Source organism: Caenorhabditis elegans, chromosome X (genome assembly GCF_000002985.6).
Source record: "Caenorhabditis elegans chromosome X".
Lineage (NCBI taxonomy): Eukaryota > Metazoa > Nematoda > Chromadorea > Rhabditida > Rhabditidae > Caenorhabditis > Caenorhabditis elegans.
Genome location: NC_003284.9, coordinates 12,075,440 through 12,096,298, shown reverse-complemented (window position 1 = coordinate 12,096,298; position 20,859 = coordinate 12,075,440). Strand labels below are relative to the sequence as shown.

At 37.7% G+C, this 20,859-nt stretch overlaps 1 protein-coding gene and 17 non-coding genes across 18 annotated transcripts; 10 read left to right on the top strand and 8 right to left on the bottom strand.

The window, feature by feature from the left end:
• Nucleotides 1-3,796: 3,796 nt before the first annotated feature.
• Nucleotides 3,797-3,991, bottom strand: W03G11.11. Its single transcript, NR_072229.1, has one exon. It is a non-coding gene; the product is annotated as an Unclassified non-coding RNA W03G11.11 (non-coding RNA).
• A 490-nt stretch (nucleotides 3,992-4,481) lies between these two features.
• Nucleotides 4,482-4,698, top strand: W03G11.8. Its single transcript, NR_072228.1, has one exon. It is a non-coding gene; the product is annotated as an Unclassified non-coding RNA W03G11.8 (non-coding RNA).
• A 299-nt stretch (nucleotides 4,699-4,997) lies between these two features.
• W03G11.14 lies at nucleotides 4,998-5,490 on the top strand. Its single transcript, NR_072226.1, has one exon. It is a non-coding gene; the product is annotated as an Unclassified non-coding RNA W03G11.14 (non-coding RNA).
• Nucleotides 5,211-5,490, bottom strand: W03G11.13. The gene has a single exon (NR_072227.1). It is a non-coding gene; the product is annotated as an Unclassified non-coding RNA W03G11.13 (non-coding RNA).
• A 2,209-nt stretch (nucleotides 5,491-7,699) lies between these two features.
• W03G11.9 lies at nucleotides 7,700-7,837 on the bottom strand. Its single transcript, NR_072225.1, has one exon. It is a non-coding gene; the product is annotated as an Unclassified non-coding RNA W03G11.9 (non-coding RNA).
• Nucleotides 7,838-8,054: 217 nt separating this feature from the next.
• W03G11.21 lies at nucleotides 8,055-8,276 on the bottom strand. The gene has a single exon (NR_072223.1). It is a non-coding gene; the product is annotated as an Unclassified non-coding RNA W03G11.21 (non-coding RNA).
• On the top strand, nucleotides 8,061-8,209 carry W03G11.6. The gene has a single exon (NR_072224.1). It is a non-coding gene; the product is annotated as an Unclassified non-coding RNA W03G11.6 (non-coding RNA).
• Nucleotides 8,277-9,557: 1,281 nt separating the features above from the next.
• W03G11.19 lies at nucleotides 9,558-9,770 on the bottom strand. Its single transcript, NR_072222.1, has one exon. It is a non-coding gene; the product is annotated as an Unclassified non-coding RNA W03G11.19 (non-coding RNA).
• A 55-nt stretch (nucleotides 9,771-9,825) lies between these two features.
• On the top strand, nucleotides 9,826-9,985 carry W03G11.17. The gene has a single exon (NR_072220.1). It is a non-coding gene; the product is annotated as an Unclassified non-coding RNA W03G11.17 (non-coding RNA).
• On the bottom strand, nucleotides 9,844-9,985 carry W03G11.15. Its single transcript, NR_072221.1, has one exon. It is a non-coding gene; the product is annotated as an Unclassified non-coding RNA W03G11.15 (non-coding RNA).
• A 1,109-nt stretch (nucleotides 9,986-11,094) lies between these two features.
• Nucleotides 11,095-11,241, top strand: W03G11.12. The gene has a single exon (NR_072219.1). It is a non-coding gene; the product is annotated as an Unclassified non-coding RNA W03G11.12 (non-coding RNA).
• Nucleotides 11,242-11,315: 74 nt separating this feature from the next.
• On the top strand, nucleotides 11,316-11,521 carry W03G11.10. The gene has a single exon (NR_072218.1). It is a non-coding gene; the product is annotated as an Unclassified non-coding RNA W03G11.10 (non-coding RNA).
• A 2,695-nt stretch (nucleotides 11,522-14,216) lies between these two features.
• Nucleotides 14,217-14,366, top strand: W03G11.7. Its single transcript, NR_072217.1, has one exon. It is a non-coding gene; the product is annotated as an Unclassified non-coding RNA W03G11.7 (non-coding RNA).
• A 216-nt stretch (nucleotides 14,367-14,582) lies between these two features.
• Nucleotides 14,583-14,796, bottom strand: W03G11.16. Its single transcript, NR_072216.1, has one exon. It is a non-coding gene; the product is annotated as an Unclassified non-coding RNA W03G11.16 (non-coding RNA).
• On the top strand, nucleotides 14,729-14,927 carry W03G11.18. Its single transcript, NR_072215.1, has one exon. It is a non-coding gene; the product is annotated as an Unclassified non-coding RNA W03G11.18 (non-coding RNA).
• A 1,099-nt stretch (nucleotides 14,928-16,026) lies between these two features.
• On the top strand, nucleotides 16,027-19,818 carry W03G11.4 (uncharacterized protein). Its single transcript, NM_001392858.1, has 4 exons — nucleotides 16,027-16,099; nucleotides 16,758-17,489; nucleotides 17,783-18,218; nucleotides 18,433-19,818. Exons 1-4 carry the CDS (start codon nucleotides 16,077-16,079, stop codon nucleotides 18,604-18,606), a joined length of 1,365 nt encoding a protein of 454 aa, NP_001379095.1. The 5' UTR covers nucleotides 16,027-16,076; the 3' UTR covers nucleotides 18,607-19,818.
• On the bottom strand, nucleotides 16,280-16,357 carry W03G11.20. Its single transcript, NR_072214.1, has one exon. It is a non-coding gene; the product is annotated as an Unclassified non-coding RNA W03G11.20 (non-coding RNA).
• On the top strand, nucleotides 17,615-17,712 carry mir-233. Its single transcript, NR_002429.2, has one exon. It is a non-coding gene; the product is annotated as a pre-microRNA mir-233 (primary transcript).
• Nucleotides 19,819-20,859: the final 1,041 nt, after the last annotated feature.

Genomic DNA, 20,859 nt, shown 5'->3' with positions numbered 1-20,859 from the left:
AAAAGACTGACGCCCTCTCAGTATTCCCGATTGCTCGATTTAAGAACTCTGAAAATGAGGAAAATAGTTTGAGAGTTAATTTATAAAAACCCCTCTAAACGGAGTTCTTGCAACACCTACAGATGCGAAAAAAGTCATCATCAGACCAAACAAAATGTGTTCTCCTGTTCTTCCCTCGCCTCCCAATAATTTATCGATCAAGTTGACAGAACAATTGGTTTTTGCCAAAATCTATTCGTTGGCCTATGTCCTCCTCCGTTCTGTAACCGCCAATTTAAAAACCAGGATTGGCTTCTGGTTTTCCGCATGTATGTGTACGTACCGTTTTATCCAACCAACACTATTTTGTTTTAATTGTCCTCCCTTGACTTCCTCCCAGTTTGCTACGTGCTATGTACCTCTTCTGACTTGGCATTCAAATCCTCTGAATCCAGAGAAAATTCACAAACCGTGAAATAATAATTATCGTTCCTTCTCTCTTTCCGTCGACTGCTACTAGCACCCTAACGCTCAAAACACTTTCAATTCTTTCATTCATATATAGGTGAGATGAGGTACCTGCCGCACGACGCATAGTTAATTTTGGACCCATATAAAACTGGTTTTAAGTCGAATGCCGATAGAAGAAAGGAAACGTGGTACCCAGAGGTATGGAGCGGCTGGTTGTCATGGTAAAAGTCCATTAAGTTAATGTAAAATCCGAATAATTTAAGATTAAATTTCTTTCTTCCGGACTGCGCTCCGCTGAGAATTGCGTTCCCCTTGGTTTTTATCCATTTCACGATGAGAAAAGAAGCAAAGCGAAGAATGGAGAATAGAAGAATAGAAAGAGTAAAAAAAAAGGAAAAATCCCTATTACCAAAAGTGGGTTGTAAAAGTCAAGTCGAAGTCTATATATCCCCCGGTGCCTGCGCCTTATTTCTTATTTCTCATTTCAGAACAATGACGATTATCTTCCGGCGGCGACGAGAGCCCCGCTCAGAAGCGTAAGGGGGTCATAAACATACATTTCCATTAAGCCTCCTGTACTGGTACCGATTATGGGCTATCTGGTGGTTTATGGACCCCTAAACTTGAAAAGTGATTTAGAAATGAGAAATATGGAAGGCAGGAGGACACTGGTAGTTGACAAGATATATAAGTTACTTTTATAGGTTCACATATCCTGAATATAATGAGTGCCAAGAGGGCATGAGTTTGCAAACTGGACTTTTAAGAATGCATATTATTTTGTCAAGAATTGGAAAGAAAATTTTTTATGTTTACATTCAAATATGTTTTTTCTAAATCTTGAAAAAGCTATGTCGGAAAGTTTATATCGAGAACTTATTTAAAAACTCTCCTTAATAAAATATTCATTAAGTTGTTTGCTATCATGTGTTGCAAAAAACTTTCAATTTAAAAGTGCAAGGCTGATACATAGCTTTTATCAAAAAATAGGCGAGAAAAAATAGGATATTATAAATCAATAGAAAAATACATTAGGTTGCTTTGTTTTTTTTTACGCCACACTTAATAATCTTCAAATAAACTTCTGTTCTTTCATTTTTCACTTAACCTTTTCGTTAAAAAAATATGTAAAAATTACATAACTGTATAACTCTTATTTTATTGTTAACTAATTTATTATTTGAAGAAAATCAGAAGTTAACAATTTCTGTATAATTAACTATCCCATTTCCGGAATGCATTGCCCGTACATACCTTTTAAACAATAAAAAAAGAACCGAAGAACGCGAGCGAATTTGAAATGGTCGATCAAACGAGGTCCGACCCCGTCTTCACCTTCTTCTTCACAATTTTATGATCCTTTTACACAATCAACCAATCCCGATAGGTTGGTTTTACTTCGAAACCAGTCCCGTCTCAGTGTATGGAAGTGTACGTTTGTGTCCGGGATGATATTTCGTAATAACTTGATCTTTTTTTTTTGGTTCATGTAAACATGTTCGCTTTATTGAGAAGACACTAGTCTTTGAATGATGAAATCCGTTGCCGTTGGCTCCACATGCGTCCTAGCAGTGCACTGACGAAATATTGGAAGCTGCGGAATAAAAAAAGCGGCTCAAGCACTGACCGTTATGACAAGTGAGGGAAGAAAGTCTTGGCTATGCTGACAGCTGCGAGTTGGCCCCGGCTGCCGTCAGATACGGTAGCTGTAAAAACGGAAATTGAATGTGAACGGAAAAAAAGAGGCTCTGCGACATCTGTGTATGCTACTGCTATATCATACTCGTTCGTTTTGAATGTAATGTTGACTTTTGTGAGACTCTTGTGATGTGTTGTGGCGTGATGTAATTTAAAGTTCTTTGAGACTGAGCAAAGGCACTCGAAGTAGAATTTTGTTTAATTGAAGGGAGCGGTCAAATTTACATACCTTTTCCTTAAAAAAAAGGCTTAACAACAATGTGAAAAAGAACACAACTTCCCAATATTAGAGTAGCGACTACATTTAAAAATCTCACTGTTACAGTTACTGTTACAATCTTTAAAATTAATATTGTTATTTAAATATCTGTTTGCTTCTTTCTCTGATCGTTTGATTTTCAATTTTCTAATCTTCAAAGTCATTGTTTACTACAACAAAAATTATCTTCCCAATTAGTCACAGTCATATTCCAATACCCAATTCTACTTCCTCTCAACTCTGAAGACCGCGTTTGTGAATTCATTAAGTTTCTGTACAAAATGACACTTGGGAATCCAGAATTTGAATTCTAGCCGGAAGTACTTAAAGTTATCTTTCTAACTACACGCGTTTGGGTTACGTGATTTTAAGTTTTGTGAATTTGCAAAAAGAGATTAGTGTTTGATTTTTAGAAGCGCGTTCCCATCACGTCATATGTATGTGTGCAGTGCACTTTTAGAAAAAAGTGCATGTAAGTTTGTCTTGCTATAGTTGAGCAAATTTTTGAGAGATACGCAATAATTTAATTACACTAGAAAAGTACTAGTACACGGTACTGTAGTGTATTATTTTCATTTTTCAAGCCCTACTATACGATCTGTACAGTTGAGCCAGTTATGACAGTGTAGAGATCATAAAATCCGAAGAGACGATATTTCGTAATTTTTCTGAAATCTGCTCCGCCTATCTACAATTGGTCTTCTACATGTAGATGCCTTGGCTCCACCCCTCGCTCCCCTCCTCCTCACGTTGCTTTCGTCGCTAGTCGACATTCGTGAGTTTGGTGCCCATTACCACAACACTTCAAGCTCTCTTTACTTCTATTCGAATTGGTCAGTGATAACTATTCGATCATATCTTCAACAACACAGGGTCAGAAGTGCTCCTATAAGACGAATCCAATCATACGGGAAATCAACGTGAAACCATACGCTCCTTCGTCGTAGCGTTCTTTCTGCAGCTCGTCCTTTTTTGGTAAGTCATAGAGGGCTCTTCATACAGCACTTGACACCAACTGTTTTTCTTCCTTAAGACATGAAAGGCAGTGCGCGCATGATACTAAAGCAGCGACAGGTGTGTGTAAGAGGTCAGCAACGGACACAGAAGCTCTCATTTGACAGGTGGCGTTCAGGAGTCCCGGCGTCGGCAGCAGTACACAGGTGTCATGCAGCCGGCGCCATGACCATGTCATAAAATTTTTTTGTAGCATGAGGAAGAGAGAGAGGGAACACTTGAGTTTCATGGTCCTTTATCACAAATTCCGTTGTAATGATTTTTTATCCTAGGCCAAAGAATGGCGCCTGTAACTTCAGCCAATTTTTGGAGAGCACCTTGGATTTATATTGCAACTAGATAAAGTAATTAGAGATATGCTTAATAGAGCAGATTTTTATCAGTTTTTTGGTAATCTACATAGTTTTCAAGGTTTACTATCATAGGGATAGGGTTAAGAAACGCGAAATTATAACTTATCTTCTCACGATTACCAACTTTCTACTCTTGTCTGTGTGAACTATCTCAGATTCTCTCTGTTTTCTTATACTCTTGCACTTCCCAGCTGCTTGTTCAACTCCATAATTTAACCTAAAAAAGGTGATCGTTGAGATTTAATCTCTAATTTTTGCTTCCTGTCATTATTCCTGTCTCTTCTGCTTTTAGTTTACAAATCTGCGCTTTTAACTACGTCAATTGGGAGAGTCAATTGGGACTACATTTCGATTTAAGAACAGAACAACACGAGTTTTTGGTGGTTGTTGTTGTTGACGATAATGCAACCAAAAAGCAAACGGGCGCCCCGCACAACAAAATGTGAATGTGTGTCTGTGTGCCCACACGTAATGGACAGTTTTCCAAGATTGATGGCCCTTTGAAACGTTTGAAAGCCTGCGGGGAAAGGAGAAATGTCGAAGGAGAAGTGATCCATGTAAATAAAATGTAAATTCTTCCCCAATGTGAATGAACTGGTAAACAATTCATTCACTTTCCCCTCGATTTTTGACGCCGTCCTACCGTACCCACCCTTACCAAAGCGAGAAAATAGTGGTCATTTATTTTTCGAAGCGCGAGCGGGTCACTCGGTCCGGTTGGTTGCGCAAAACAGATAGGAGCACACATACACAATAGACAAATTACCGAATCATACTGATTCGATGATGTACAAAACAATAAATTAGGTGGAATATTGGCAGTCAGAGGCCATTGGTAGAAACATACATTTCACGAAGTCAGTTGTTCTACATTTAAATGGGTTTTAAATGAGGTATTAGGAAGATGGTTAGGTAATTGAAATCCGCCAAAATAGCGCGATAAACTTGAATGCAAAAAAGTTAGACGTGTGATGTGAGAATCTTCCGAAAAAATAGGTAAAGAGTTTGTAATAATGGGAGTTATTGGAAGTTTACCAAAAATAGCAACAAAATTTTTTTTTCTGAAAACAGAAAAATAAATTAAAAGGTTACAATATCAAATGAAGCACGATCTGAAGCTTTTGTCCAAGTAAACGCGACGTTTGTACTTTCTAAGAAGTATTCCAACTCTACCTAGAGAATATGAAATGTTTTTATTTTTTCTAGGACATCCAAGTCTGACTTCTTTAGAGTTCAAATGTAATTCAACTACGGTAATGTAAGAATCATGATTCAATTTTGTGCGGAAAATTTGGAGTGGCAAGTACCATGTACCATAAATTGAAGAAAACAAGAAATTCAATTTTACTAAATGGATAAGGATCCTTGTGGGAAATATGAAGAACACGGGCACGCTTCCTTCTCATTTTTATCTTTGCCACGTCCCTCTTCTTTCTGTCTTTTTCTTTTGATGTTTTTGTGGCTGTTGGCGCATAAGTCCGTCTGGCAAAACCAAAACCACAAAATATCTGTTTGGTCCATCCAGTCCACCCATCTCGAATGTTCGGAATGGGTAGAACGAAAGACAGTAGTGACAAAGACATAATGTGGGTTTGGGTTCGGGTTTCGAAGGAGAGGAGGGACATATGGATGCAATAATCTGTTGTCGTTGCCATCTCTCATCTTTTCTTCAAAAACGTCAGTTGCACAATTTAGATTGAATGTTAGGATTAGATGTGCAAAAGGGGGGGGGGGGGGTAGTGTTTCCAAAAGCGTCAAGAGGTTTGAGTTCCACAATTCAAACAAAACACGGTATATGGTACACAAATCCGGTTTACTTTAAAAAGATAGCCAATGGCTTACAAAAAGTTATAGTTATAGTAGATTAACTCTGGATCTGTTAATTTGAAGATTTTATAATATATATATCGCATATTCCATTAATCAGTAGCAGTTTCAATCAAGACTACAACAAATAACTGTTCACTGTAAAAAATTCTATTACGAAGAGGTATTATTTTGGAACTCAACTTAGGTCTCAAACTGAAACCTAAGTCTTCCTAACAGTAGGATCCTAACATACGTGTGGTTTCTTCCAATTCATCTCATCTTCCCATTCTGAACATTCACCCTCCACACTCAACCCCAATAATTCCTGCTTTTCCACCAGCCACTGAACTTTTTCTCTTCCCCCCCCCCCCCGAACTAACAACCTCATTGGCGGTCTTTTTGATGATCTCCCTCGAAACAATAAATTCGATTGACGACAAAGATGATGACGATGCTAATCAGTTTTTGATACCGAAATGATTTGTGGATGTGAAGTTACAGAAGGCTAGCGCATATGAATTCAGTACTATTTTTTCGAACGTTTTATGAATTTAACACACATAAAAATATGAGAATCTGGATTTTTGAATACGATAATAATATTGTACTTGATCTAGGCATATAGGTACATTCACTTACAAAACTAGATTTTTAATTTTTCAATACTACGTTTTATAGATTCAACGATAAAATGTATTTTAAAAAACTATTTTGTTTCAGTTCATTTTCTGAGGCATCTTTTCTGTTTTTTTCCTTCATTCTCACTAGGTTCTTTTCTATCTTTCCAGACCAATAATTCTTTCCTCTTTTTCTTTTCTTGCCTCTTTCTGATGAGTTCTTTTCCGATTTTTGACCAGCGAAGCCTGAAGCGTTCCTAAACGCCGCCAAAGGAAAATCGTCGTCCAAATCAATCAATCGTGCAATTATTCAAAAGAACGTTTTTATAATAAGACTAGTTAGTTCCCCTATTTTTCTTTATATTTATAGAAAAGAACGATATATCATTAAACTTGATTTTTGATTTAGCTGATGAAGTGAATTGCGAGGGAATTTTTCCCCCAAGTAATAGACCTCCTCTCTTTTCACTTCCTTATTTCAAATTCTCAAAAAGACGAGACAAATAAATATAATAGAAGGTCTTCCAAATGTGACTCATTGCTTCTTCCATTGCCCCGTCCGTACGTTTATAACAGTCATTTCTCTTATCCGTTTATGCGTTCCTGATTGTTGTTTCCCGCACTTTTCACCCATTTTAGGACTGGTGATTCATTGAACAAGCATTTCCTCTCTTCTTTGTTTTTTGCATCATTCTTTTGCATATATAAGATTGTCCTCGCGAGCATTGAATACAATATTAAGGCGAAGTATATGAGAATTGAAATATTCAAGACACTGTTAAAACTTTCAAGGTGGTTGTTTTTGTTTTAAAAAGGGAAAAGCGCCAGTGGAGATAGTGTTTCAAAAATTTGTGAAAGCCTGATGATCAACAGTTGAACAAAATCATCTCAAAATATTTATAGGTACATTACCTTTTATCCGCCCAAAATATAACAATCTATCGAACAATTTTGTATTTCATGAACACTTTTTTGGTTGAATTCCAAAACTATAACATCTCAAAACGAGTAATTGTCTTTTTTTTTCCTAAAATTTTTTTTTTAATTGAAGATAATTTTAAAAAAATTTACTATAATTTTCCGTAGCGGTTTTGAATATCTATTTTTCAGACTAGCTGATATATTACAAGCTAATATTTGTAAAACTATATGCTGCTAACAAATGCTTAATATCTGAATTTCTTTTATATCAAAAATCCCAAACATTTTTGAAATGTGTGATAAAATATTATTGACAAACATGACAATAAGGGTAATTTGCATTGACACCTCAATCGCCAATCCGTTTTCTGATTGCTTAACCTGTGCACATGTCTTAGTGCATCAATCGGAACAAAAACCTACCAAAGGACTGTACAAATACTATTCGAATATTCATGTAAATGCACGCGAGGCTTCTCGAAAGTTACCCGAACGTCCAGATGTGCATTCCTAATTTCTGTACTGTATTGACAAGAAGGCAATTTCAATATGGGCAGTGGTGTCATCTTTTTTTGTTCGATGATTGGAGATTGAGAGAAACAGAGCGAGGTGCTCTAGATACTCCTCTCATTGAATCTTCAGCACATCTGCTACCACTCTGATCGTTTAGACCGGTTGGCGGAAGACAGACAGACCACCACTAACGCTAAATTTTTATTAATGTATGTAAGGAATGAGGTCTAGCTGTTGTATGTAGCGCTAAGAGTTCAAACATCAGTAGTGAACTCAATTCGAATTTTGTTTCTCGGGTTCCATTTCATTTTTCTGAACAAAAGTGCGTAGTGAAAGAGCAAAAAGCATCCTGCTCTCAAGTCAATTCTGAAGCTCCATTGTCTCCATTTATTCGTTTATGTTCCACCAAACATTATGCGCAGCAGAAGATGATGCCCTCTAGACTCCGGTAATCTATCCTTTCCAAAAGGAAACAGAGGGCGTTCCTCCTAGCCTGACACCCGTCTTTGGGCATTATGTTCTCCGTCGTCTGCTTGAGCAACTTTGGGCTTATGGCCTGCGTCTTACTGGTTTATATTGCTCTATCCAAGTTGACCCTCAGAGGCGAGAAGCGAACGCGCGCATCCTTCCAAAGGTACAAGTACTCGTTGTTCTTCGTCTTCTTCACAGCTCTCGTGTCAATATACTGTATCCACAACAAACAGCGCCTAGCCATTCTTTTCATTCACAACTCCGAGGAAGAGAGATCATTTGCTCCGTTCCATTTTTTACTTACTTCTACATTTTGGCACAACTTTTATAGGGTTATGGTTTAGAGACTATGTACATCTTGAATGTTGTCAAACTTGTGACTAAGATCAAGTTTGCAAACAAAAAGTCACAATTTTGAAGGTTATTAAACGATTTATGTATTTTGGGAGTGTTAAAAATATATATTAAATGGTTGATGAAAAAAAAAAACAGTTTAAAATTCAATATATTTTGAAAATCCCTGAAATATTCCCGTCGTTATTCCTCACCATGTACTATATCTCATCATACATTTCTCAATTATTTATGACAAAATTCAGCAACACATGCATAACCATCCTTCTAAATCTTATAAAATTCATGCAGTCCAGTGCAATCAAATCCGATTAGCCGACATCGTTAGGATTAAACAATCGTCTTCCTCATCCTTTGCCCAAATGATGCTCACTACAGTAGCTACAAGAAAGGAATTCTCTCATGAAGAACCATCTCACGCGTAAAGTGATGCAATACTTGCTGAATCTGATCCACACTTGCGGGACCACCTGCGCTCTGGAATTAGCGCACTGTTTGAGTTGATGAGGTGAGAGTGAGTGTTGCGCACGTGCTATAATTGCTCTCATCTTTTTTTCTTGCAGTTGGTTCTGTTGATTATGCGATCTTTCGGTTTTTTAAATCGGAGATGTAAAAGATGAAAGCAATGGAACATTTTTAAAGCTTCACCAAATTTAGAACAAAACTTGAGCCGAGCTAATGTTAAAATCATTTTTGGTAATCAAAAATGTGTGAAAAAGTCTAGTTTACTCGTTTATTCTGGGACCATCTTTATGTGCTCTTAGTTGAATGAATTGTGTAACAACCTAGTTTTCTAACAGAAAAGTGCAACATTCATCATCAGACACATCCATCAAAATTATGTACTTGTACTCCTTCTTCTTCATTTACTGCTTCTTTTTTCTACATCTCCATCTCCTTGTTAGTCATCCATTTTCATCTCGTCTTCCGTTAATAGTGAAAATTGAAGGATGTGGTAGGATAATGAAGTGACTTACTAGAATTATCTCATCTACTCTTCAGATGTGTCACTTTTTATGTACGCCTCTCTTCTCTCTATTCCGTCTCAGAGGACCAAACTTGACCGCGCATGCCCTCGCCTTGATCCATAAGAACAAATGTATAATTACCAGAACGCAAATAGGGTAAGTACAGTAATCCGTGTGGCAATTGTTACGAATCCTCCTCCTTTTCTGAAACGGCCTTCGGAATTAGGTGGCCTAGAAGAGAAGAGAGGCCTTCTCCTCCCAACCGATCCGCTCTCCTCGATTTCATTGTTCTCCACAGTTTGGATATGGTGTGACCCAAACTGACGGGACGGCGCCGCCTACCTAACTACCTAACTAACCCAAACATTATCGCCACCCGGGACGCGCAGATAGACATTGCGCCGGTAACAGTATGGGCGAAGGCGGGGTCTCAGTCGGGGGAAAAGAAATTGTGGGCGGGCGACGGGTCACCTGGAAACATTACATTAGTCCCGTCATCCCGCCGGCGTGCGAGCGTGCGCCGCACAGTGGTTATTGTAAGACGATGGATTAGTGGACACACGTCCTTAAAACTGATTCAACAACGACAACGCTTCATTATCCTGTTTTGGTTTGTTCATTTTTAAAAGGGTTTTTCTAAGATATCACCTGATAGTAGGATTACTACGTTTTATTTCAAAGAAAACTCGGTGGATATATTTTTGAAGATGGTGCCGGTTTCTGATTTCGCATATATAACTTTTTAGCTTTCATTTTTTTCGCAATTCATAGGGCGACAAATTTTTTAAACTAGTAAATTGAATTTGCTTGAATAGAATAATTTTCAAGCGAGTAATTTTTTTTCGCCTTGGAAAACAACGCATATTTGAAGGATAAAAAAAGTGTAATTTGAATTTTTGATTATTTTCCACTATCAGATGTAAAAATTGTCTTCTAATGAAAACATGACATGACATATCTCATTCTTGCTTTACGTAGGTACATATACCAAAATATCCAGTACCAACTTATTCCAAAAAACGTGAAACTAACTTTAAGCCAAATTCAATGTTGTCATAATAACAAACTATGATTTTTAGGTGTCTCATATTCTTGCTTGATAGTTCCTAGAGATTTCAAAAGGTTTCGTAATAGTCGTGTACTCAAAATTCAGTTTTTCCATTCAATCTTTTAATTCATATTCTCATTCAATATACTATAGAATTCAATGAAGTAAATCTAATAAAACTCCGGTACATAACATGTCCTCCTCAGGAGAAAGACGGCATTGAGTGGATCTTTGATACATAAATATTTACACCCAATTACTTTGCATTCACAAAGTTTTAGTTTTCAACCTTCTCCCTTTCACTTGCTTTCTATCCCATATATTTTGCATGCATAATCTTGCAAAAACCTGACATCGCTTCGCTTGCATCGCTTCCCTCTCTGTCCCTTTGCTTTTTCCTTTGATTCTCTAATCTTTAGTCCATAACAGGTGGCTTAGTCAAACATTCGCATCAAAACTTTTTCACCGACAATGCTTTTAAGGGTTCGTTCCAGTAATGAATAAATTCTTAAACAAACAGAAAACATATATATCTTTTTATGCAAAACATAACATAGGAACAGATGTTGTAATGTCACCATACGTAATTTTTAGAAAGCATGACAACATCTTCGTATCTCGTTTTCCCAGGACCGTATGCCCTTTTGATCTATGGTTCTTTTGATGCTCACATATTGAAGAAATGTAGGAGATGCGAAACCGAGAAGCCGTGTGCGTATGTATTTCTATGTTGGTGTATGTGTGTATGAGTATCGCTTTTGTATGTTTTACAAGAACGGTGTAAAAGATGAATGAGCGGACAAAGTAGTGAGAGGCGAGACTTCGGAGGTCTTAGGATGATGGGAAGACGAAAAGAAGAAGCTTTCGCCTGAACTAGTCTCTTTTCAATTCTATAAATGTTGGTAGAACTGGTGTCAAGTTTCGCTTCCATTCTTCTCGGCAACCACCGCGCCGCTTTTAGTGAAAAGCATCACTTACCTGATGGCCATTGCGTGCGCATTGTGAGAAACCAAAATATCAATTCAGAAGAGTGCCCCCCCCCCCCCCCCCTTACAAAGTTCTAGTCGTCCCCCATTTCCCGCGCAAAAGTCGAGTGAGCCACTCCCTAACTACATACGAATGCAAACAGTGTTGTCGCAAAAAGGGGAGAGGATCGTTTACATGCCTTCTATGTCTGGGACAGAAGACCGCACCTAGAGATCTCTTTTCATATTCCACTTGTTTTCTCACTCGACTTCTTCCGAGTTGGTTATGATCAGCAACAACTGTTATCCATTTTGCACTTTCCCGCTTCGCATAGCGCTTATAGTCAAAATGCAAAGTTTGGAACAAAAAATGCTCCATAATTGAATTCCAAGAAACGATGCACTTTTTCCCTCCAATTTTATTCAGTCACCAATTATAAAATCTAATTACGTGTTTAGTGTTCTTTTTTCTGCAGAATCATACTGTGGCAGTCTAAACATCAAAGTATAGAGCCGTAAATGGCTTTTGGTGCAACAGTTTGGTTACACACATTTTGATTGTGCAAGAATGTGTGATTCAGATAAATGAAGTTTCTTTCAAGTTAGAAGATAAACGTGGACGAAATTTGCGAACCGGCCTGAAAGAATGTTGAATACATTTAAGAAAATCTTTTAATCCAAAGAGTCTTTTATTTGTTTTTCGTATTAAAAATTCATTAACTTTATTTTTTATTCACTGATGGAATTAACTTCAAATTTTAATTTTTTTCCTCTTAAGAATAACAAAAATCGTAGTCTTGTGACACACAGCACATCGTTTAGAACCTGCAAACTGCACTATAATTAACCTGAAATTTTGAAAAATATCAACATACGCAAGATCATCGAAAACCTAGCTATTAGTTGTTGCTCATATTTCATATATGATTTTATTGTCTTTACTTGTTGCAAATCTCAATTGCCTAATTATACAGCTTTTAAGAGACCGGTGTGGATTTGTGAGTGACAACAATTATACATATTGTGAATAGTGGGGGGGGGGGGGGGGCAAAAAGGAAGCGAATAGCAATTGGCCGGACCCCCGCTCTCCTTCCTTTTCTCTAGGGCCCCACTCAACTAAGCAGCAGCAGTAGTAACAGCAGGTCTAGCAATGATTGTATGCTCTTTATGGACACGGACAGGTGTCTGCAAATGTTGAATGACTATATAAACAGGATGATCCCCGACATATATCATTATAGGTTTGATTTTTGATCACGCTAAATTATAAGATTTTCTTACAGATGAGTGAACTGTGTTTTAGAGCGAGTATATATTAGAAACAATTTTTATTGTAATTTTAGGCTGTGCTCTTTTTTTTAAAGCCCTTTTGTAATTGTTTTTTTTTTCAAAATTTACACTTTCAGCAACACTGCGCTTCCAATTAGCGCCAAATTTGAAACTGCCTAATTTTTTTGTTGGAAAAACCATCACTTTACATACTTTTCTACATCAAGCAGTTTCTCTAATTTTGCCTGTTTTGCGAACCAATCTGAAATGCAAAATAACAATGCCTAATCTCTATATTCAACTTCTAGAGCCTCAGCTCAGACATGCAGCCCCAATGGACTGAATTGCAAACGAGGAGACTAGGTGCTCCTCGGCGAGTCATTGAAACGAGCCCTAATGAAGTTGTCTTAAATATTTCATTTTCACGCGCTCCTTATTTACTCCTCTATTCGACTACTGGCACCGGGCCTAGAACCGAGCGTCTTCAAGCCACACCCACCAAGAAACTTGATTTCCTCCTCTCTCGTCGTCGCCATTTTGTGCTCCGTCTTCGGCTTCTTCTTCTCCTCCTCCTCCACACTTTTCTGATTCGTCTGCGGTAGCGGTTGTGTTGGGTGTGTGAGCAAAATTTAATCAAGCGGCTCGTTTCCACACGCTTAGTTCTCACTCTCAGACTGCAAAATGGTTGGCTGCTCCTCGTCAATGCACGAAGCGTGTTGGTGGGTAAAGTGTCGCAAATTAATATGTACGTGCTCTCGCAGTATCTGGAAACTCTTTTTGGTGCATGTCGAATGAATTATACACATGGGCGGAGTCACTTTGGGGTAGATGCAGAGGTGCAATTTAGTTGTAACATAGAGAATACGGCTAGCTTTCTACATTTTTTTGGAAGCTTAAAACTTCATATATAGGTCATAATCAAAAGTTTGAACGCTAGAATTAAACAACGTTAGTAATATTTTAGGTAACGTCTAACAATCGTACTTTTCTACTCACCCACTCTGTGGACACTATAAATAGGCGTGACCTTTGTCACCTCTAGGATTGAAAGGCAGCAGGTGGTGTTGGTTGGGAACTTGACCCTCCTTTCTCGGCTTTCTTTTTACTTGTTTTTCTATGCCTATAGTTGTCTTTGTTTGGGAATTTTTTTCAAAGATTTGACTTTATTGTATTTCTATTATGTCGTGTTTTCAATTTCTTCAAAATTTCCTCACCGCCTTTCATTCATAACTACGTAACTTCTACCTCACTACCATCACAATACCCATTTATCTATTCCATTACTTTAATGATCCATATAATATAGTTGAAGTGAGTCGAATGTTTTCTCTCTGTCTCTTTTCATGTTTCGGTAGTGGTAGGCGAATAACGATCTTCGTGGCGGCGCCACTCAACATTTTATACCTCCCCATCAACTTCTGTCCGACGTCGTCTTCTTCGCGCCCCTACTCTTCGCTTCTACATTATTTATTCAGTCACTTGTTTGTTGACTACGACCGAAAAAAGAACAAAAAAGGAGACTTTGTAGGGCGCATGGGCCGGATGGGCGGCCCAATTCACCTGGGTCACTTCGGTCACAATAGCCAGAAACATTTGAAATTCAAAAGTAGAACGTCATTGCAACCACTAGCTTTCGTTGTATCATTAGTGTCAGCTTCTGAATTTTCTATACAATATAGGTCCCAAGGCGGGCGCTTAAAAATGGGCTTTAAAAAAATGTTTGAAAACTTTCCTACCGCCAGCTCTTTGGTAATAAGATGAAGCTGAAACCTAGAAGAGATGAGCAGTTGCAACTCTCTGAATTTTCAACTTTTTTGGTCAATATTTTTTTCCCGTTCTACATCATCATGATGGCATCTCAAAAGGATCCTTTTCGCTTGTCCTCTGGAGAATATTTCCTCGTATCTTGCGCCTAGCCTAAACATGTTTTGATTGGCCTGCCGACAAGAACCATGAAAAACGGCCAGCCGGACACTTCTTGACACTAGTAGCTCTCTGGGGAGTTTTGTAGGTAGTGATTGTTTACGTTTCCCAAGCTCTTCGTCTCATCTCTTAGATGGTAGATTAGCATTACTCAACCACTAGATGCCCACGCGGAAAATTCGGTTATTCCGGAGAGTGTGGCGATTTCTATGCCAGAAATCAAGTTATGCTGGGTGTCAAGGCTGCAGTTGGGAATTTTCTAGTTTAGAAGTGTAAAAGGCGTTGTTCCTCATATTTATATGTTCCGTTACTTTCAAAATAATTCCATTGTTTCGTTTTCATTTCTTAATTGATTCGAAAAGCAGTGTAACCTTTTCTACTAACTCTACATTTGGATAAGTTTTTACACTGGTTAACTATAGAGGAAAACTGGGTGCATCAGAATTGGAGGCAAAACTTCATTTTAAAACTTTTCATCCACACATTTTTTTCAAAAAATTGCAATGAAATGGATTCACATTGATTTTTTTGTTTTCTTGTACCGCCGAAAGGTAATGAAGTAAATTGATGGCGAAATTCTACCAATTTCCTATTAAGCCTCCAATGCCTCTCCCAGGTTGCGTGGAGGTCATGATAATGACGGGAAATTGTCTCTCTCTCTCTCTCTCTTTCTCATTTTTTCTCTTCCATTTCACTTTCTTCTTCCCTCTCTCTTTCACCCCGCCCTCCATCCTCTGGTGCCCGCAATTCTAGAGTGTATTGGCGCACTCATTGTCAAGACAATTCGACAGCATAGTTATCTAGCTAGCTTCTTTTTTTGTCGTGTCTGCATGTCTGCCTATAGGCCTACTAAGCAAAGCAGACAGAAAGACGCCTTCATGCAAACGTCTCATTCCTCTCGTTTTCATGTTTTTCTTGCAAGAAAATATATGACTACTCTAAAGAATGCCAATTCACGTCTATTTTGGTTCTGTTGAGCCAAGGGATTCCAAGAACTAGGATTCGTTTTTTTTTTGGAATTTTAGTTTAAATAGAGTCCGTAAAAATGAAATATTACCAAAGAACACTTCAAACCAAAAAATCCGCCTACGCCCTCGGAATAATATGGCCTAAGGGGGCCTTCTCGCGTGTTCCAACCCCACTTGGCCATTGAAAGAGACGGCCTTTCTTCCCTTCTTTTTGCCACAGCCCTCCATTTTTCCCCGCTCTTCCTTTTCTCTTCTTACATTTTTTCTACGTCCTCGTTATATTTTTCTTCTTCTCATAACTTTTTTTTATTCATTTCCTACATATCTCTTTATAGTTAAATGCTATAGGGGCGCTGGTTAAATGAATGAAAAGCTCAATAACTTAATATTAAGACCAAAGATTTGCTTCACATAGTTATTTTTCAGAAACCGTCTACCTCAACTTGGTGAAACTCACTGATACGGGACATTACACTATGCTTGATTATAAGGGAATTTTGTAAGTTTCAATTTAACTGCTGCACAGAAAGTTTGAATATTAGAAAGTTCAAATGAGCTACGTTTATAGCTAAATTACCATTTGAAGGATACATGTGAAAATTGTAATTTTGTACAGATTTAACTTATGTGTTTCTATTCCACCTTCCCGCAGAAAAGTCAAGTCGAAAACCCATATGGCTCCAATTAGAAATGTAATCTCCGCTCGTAAAACTTAGTTCTTCATCTCATTTCGTTGCGTTTCACACACCCTAACATTGCAAACCAATGGATCCCAGAACAATGCTAGTGTGTGAGAAACAAAGAGAAACAAAGAGAAGTGAAGGCATTTGGCGTTTCAAGTGTATTAAATTTGTATACTTTTTGCTGGAAAAATGAGGCATTGAAAGACTGTGAGCACTTGGCGCATATTGGAATAGAAGGGGGTGAGAGACGGAAAGCTCACTGACAAATAAATAGTTCTCGATTTCAAAAATTTCAAATAAACAAAATATTGAATTACTTTTTTCCCTTCGCCTCGGTTCTTTGGTTGGTAGGCTTTGCCATTAGTTAAATTTCGCTTACGACAAAATATGAAATTTTGGAAAAATATTTTTAGAACTTAGATTTTAAATTATAATTTTTGAGGGAAGACGATTTTTCAATTTTTCTGTTTCCAGAACCAATATTACGGGTTTTGCGAAGACAAGCTTCTACGTGACGTTACGACGAGGGAGTCGCAATTCAACAAACACCTCAGTCACGTCTACATCTTCAGCTTCATCATCAAAGCAGACGGAACATGAGAGGCTGAGCAGAGATCGCGAGCTTGTTCGTCGGCATGGCCGGTTATCGTCTTCGGAGGAGGCCAGAAACACAGCTGTAATGGGCCGCGAGGCTCGTGAAGACGGGATCTACACTGAAGAGAACGGCGCTGGTTCGCCATTTGTGGTCGTCGTCTCCTGTTACAACCTTGGAGAGATGGTTGTCGAGAAGAGTGTTGAGCTTGAGAACAAGAAGATGGAAGAGGGTCAGATTCCAAAGAAGAAGAGAAGTCGAGAGCTCAACATCCCACAACGCAATATGTTTGCGCCAGATTTTGTTATTCGGCCGGATGAAGATCTTCCTGGATTCTCTCCAATCGACAGTGAGTACGATACAGACGATGATGCATTTGAGGCTGAAGAACTGAATCATCGAAAAGCACCACGACACACTCAATCCATGCCGCCACCGTTGTCGGGAATGAATCCAGATATTCCAAATGAATACGATCCTGTGATTGGAATCATCGCGATTCAGGGAGTACGAATTCCACGCAGCCGACCGATTGACATAGTGCCAAATCGCGAGCCACTGTTTCCTTTTTTTGGGGTAAACAGTGACCTGCAAGTTATGCTGATAACAGAGCGGTAAGTGCAGTTCTACCAGAAAAAAACTTCACACAATTCATCTTTCTTGCCAAGGCGACTGAAAAAGTTTCCCCATTCTTATTGTGGTCTAGAAACTTGTTAGGTTGGAGCATGAAATGCCCCTTATATAGCATCTTTCTGTCTCGCCCATCCCGTTGCTCCAATATTCTAACAACAAGTGATTATTGAGCAATGCGCATGTGCGGGATAGACTGATGGCTGCTTTTTGTCCGGAGCAACTTCAAACTTTTTTGTTTTTAAATTTCGAAATATATAATCACATACGCGTTCAGAATGTACGATGTCTTCAAGGAACGGATACATTCAAAAGGAAAAGAACGAATGCTTACAATGATGGAAAACTTGGCAATGACACTGACCTGTGGCCAAATGTGTGGAAGACTTGTGCCCGTCGAGATGATGGACCAAACCGTCTACTATTATGACTACGACACTGTTAGCTTTTTGTCAAGAGAGGAGCTCATCAATTTGTTGATGCTTTGTGAGCCGGACCAAATTGAAGACATTATGGTTGCTTCGTCGTTTCCAAGCAAATTCCATCGTGAGACACCGGAGCAGATGTTGCAACGTAACAAGCACTATCAGCATCTGATGCATCGTCCGCAGATCTTTCTTCGTCGCACTGATTATATGTCGTGTAGTATTGATGATGAAGATTTCACTTTTCCATACTTCGAATCTGTTGATAATGAGCACAACAAGCGATTGGTAAGTTTCAGATTCTCTTACTGAAATTTTTGTTAATTTTTTTCGGTCTTTATTTTGAGTATATATTGTCCGAAGCGAATTTTTTCCATTTTGCTCATTGCAATTTTTAATTCAACCGTTTTGAAACAATTTTGTCCGGTTTATATTTACATTGTATTTACAAAACTAATAAAATGTTGAAAACTTAAAAATATTTTTTTAAAAAAATTTTCAGACACTCGAACGTCAACTAAACGACGACAACGTCGACCACGAAGAAATGGGTGCCCTCATCAGAACCATCAGTCAAGATCTAGAAGAAGCTGAACGTCAGAATGGGCTTGAATTCGTGCACCGCAGCACTCTTGCTCTTTACGACGCCCGCGTTATCATTCCCCCAGTCAATTAATCACTTTCTTTTTTTTTGTTTGTACCAGGCTTCCCTTTTTCAATCATTTATACATTCATTTCTCCGGCTTCCTAGTTTTTAGTATGTAGTAGACGGTCTTCTCAGTTAGCGCAAGCGCTTTTTTCATCTAATCCCGTGCTCTTGTCCCCACGAACTTTAACTCTGGTAGTCGTTTCTCTCCCAATAACCTTTTTTCTTTTCCTTCATCATTTCATTTACATTACCAGAACAAAAAATCCAGAAAAAACCCTAGAAAAAAATTACTTTCCTTTTTTTAACGTTGAATAACCAGGTCATTTGAAATGGCAATTCTCCCAATCATACTAACTCCCTACGGAGATGTCATGTTTCAAACAATTCTCTTCGAATATCAATATTTGAAATCTTCATTTCATTTTCATGTTTTTCCAGTCTTTGGTTAAGGCTTTACTATGTCAAATTCCTTCTAGTGCACTTTAGTCATGTCACTTTTCCTCCAATTCACCCAATGAAAATCTCCTTGTCTTCAATCTCTATCACGAATCTAGTTAGACACTCAATATTTTCTCATCTCTTTTCAATTTTACAGTGAGTATTTAAGTCATTATCGTTTCCAGTATTATATGTTCCGTTGGACGAGTTGGCATGTCACCACAGTTTCCAAATCTCCCAACCAATTCCAAATATTTTAATCCCCATTTGGAAAGTAATAACAATTGACTTGTTTTTTTGTTGTTTTTTCATGGATCACTGGCCACCTCTTTTCCCAACCACAAGTTCCATAAACAACCACTATATTTTCTGTCAGCTGTGCTGCTCTTCTTACTACTCTCACCTCAGCATCTCCATCTCTATCAACATCCTAACCTTTTTTTATGTAGTCCTTGAATCTCTTGACGAAATCTGAAATGCGACATGATAGCAGTGGATAAAAACTCTTGCTCAAGGCCAACGTTGCCATTATGGGTAGGTTTTGGGAGAAAAAAACGTTTTTATCCTGTTATTTTGATTTTTCAGATGCCATTTTGACCATCCAAAAGTTCTTATTCACTGCCACGTCACAACCTTCCCGTCAAACTGATACCTCCCTCCCCCAATCAAAAAAATTGCTCTTTGTGCTCTCGTAGTTTTTGCTTTGTGTTTCTTCAACTTTGTGATTTCCTTAAGTAATCAACATTGGTATTTGTTTTTGTAACTGCTCGAATAAATGTAGTTAATTTTTATTTAAAAAAATTAATATTCCCATCAGTTTAAAAACTGTTGCCAAATGATAAAATCAATCAAAAACTACTTCAAAATACTGGGTATTGCAATATTAGTTAAACCGGTTTTGACAAGTACCTAAAATTGAATTAGTCAGTTTGTTGATAGCAGTAATTTCTGTCAGAAGTGACTCATAAAACATTTGTTAGGTTATTAGATTTCAACTGAAAGTAAAAGAAAAAGTTCATAATTTATTCATCTCCATGAAAATTGAAAGAACTTTCCCAAGTGATTTGCCAAATCATTGTTGTTTTTGGTAACGCTATCATGTTGTGGATTGAATTTCATATGCATTCTAAAAAAAGTTACATCTGCTGTGAAGGCTAATATTCTAACGAAAATCGATTTTTCATACTCGAAAACAAATGTAAATCACGATTGGTTGCGTTGAGCGCATATAATTCGGAAAACGTAGATAATCAGTAGTATGAATTTAAAAATTGCTTTTGCGTGGGTGTCTAAAAATATAGTCAAAACAATTTAACGATATTGGTTTGGTTTTTTACATGTAGTTTTTACATGGTTGTCAAATGGTTCATGGATTTTACGGTGAAGTAGAAAGTTACTTTCATCACTCTCAGAGAGTCATATTAGCCCTAAAACCGTTTACCTCTTGGCCTCTTGAAAATAAGCAGATTTTTATAGCAGTATATATCTTGATTGCTTTTGAAAATATGAAAAATCAAGCATCAGTTATAGAAAAGGTTTTAAAACACTTTTTAAAATTAAACTGATTAGACTAAAATCAATGGTGACCGAGATATTAGCTGTGAGAAATTTGCACCAGACACTGCCGAAAGACAATAATTTCTGGCCACCAGCAAAATTAAACAAATTATGGCCGCAAGTTGATTCAGGGATTTATTACTGCAAAATTAAATACATCTTAAGATTTTTTTAAGAATTTAAAAAAACCAATCCCATCTACATAAAAGTTCAAAAAATTCTTAGTGGGTGAAAGGGCAAAAATTGAAATTTGGTGCATTTACAAAATCGTCAAATTGGCTACAA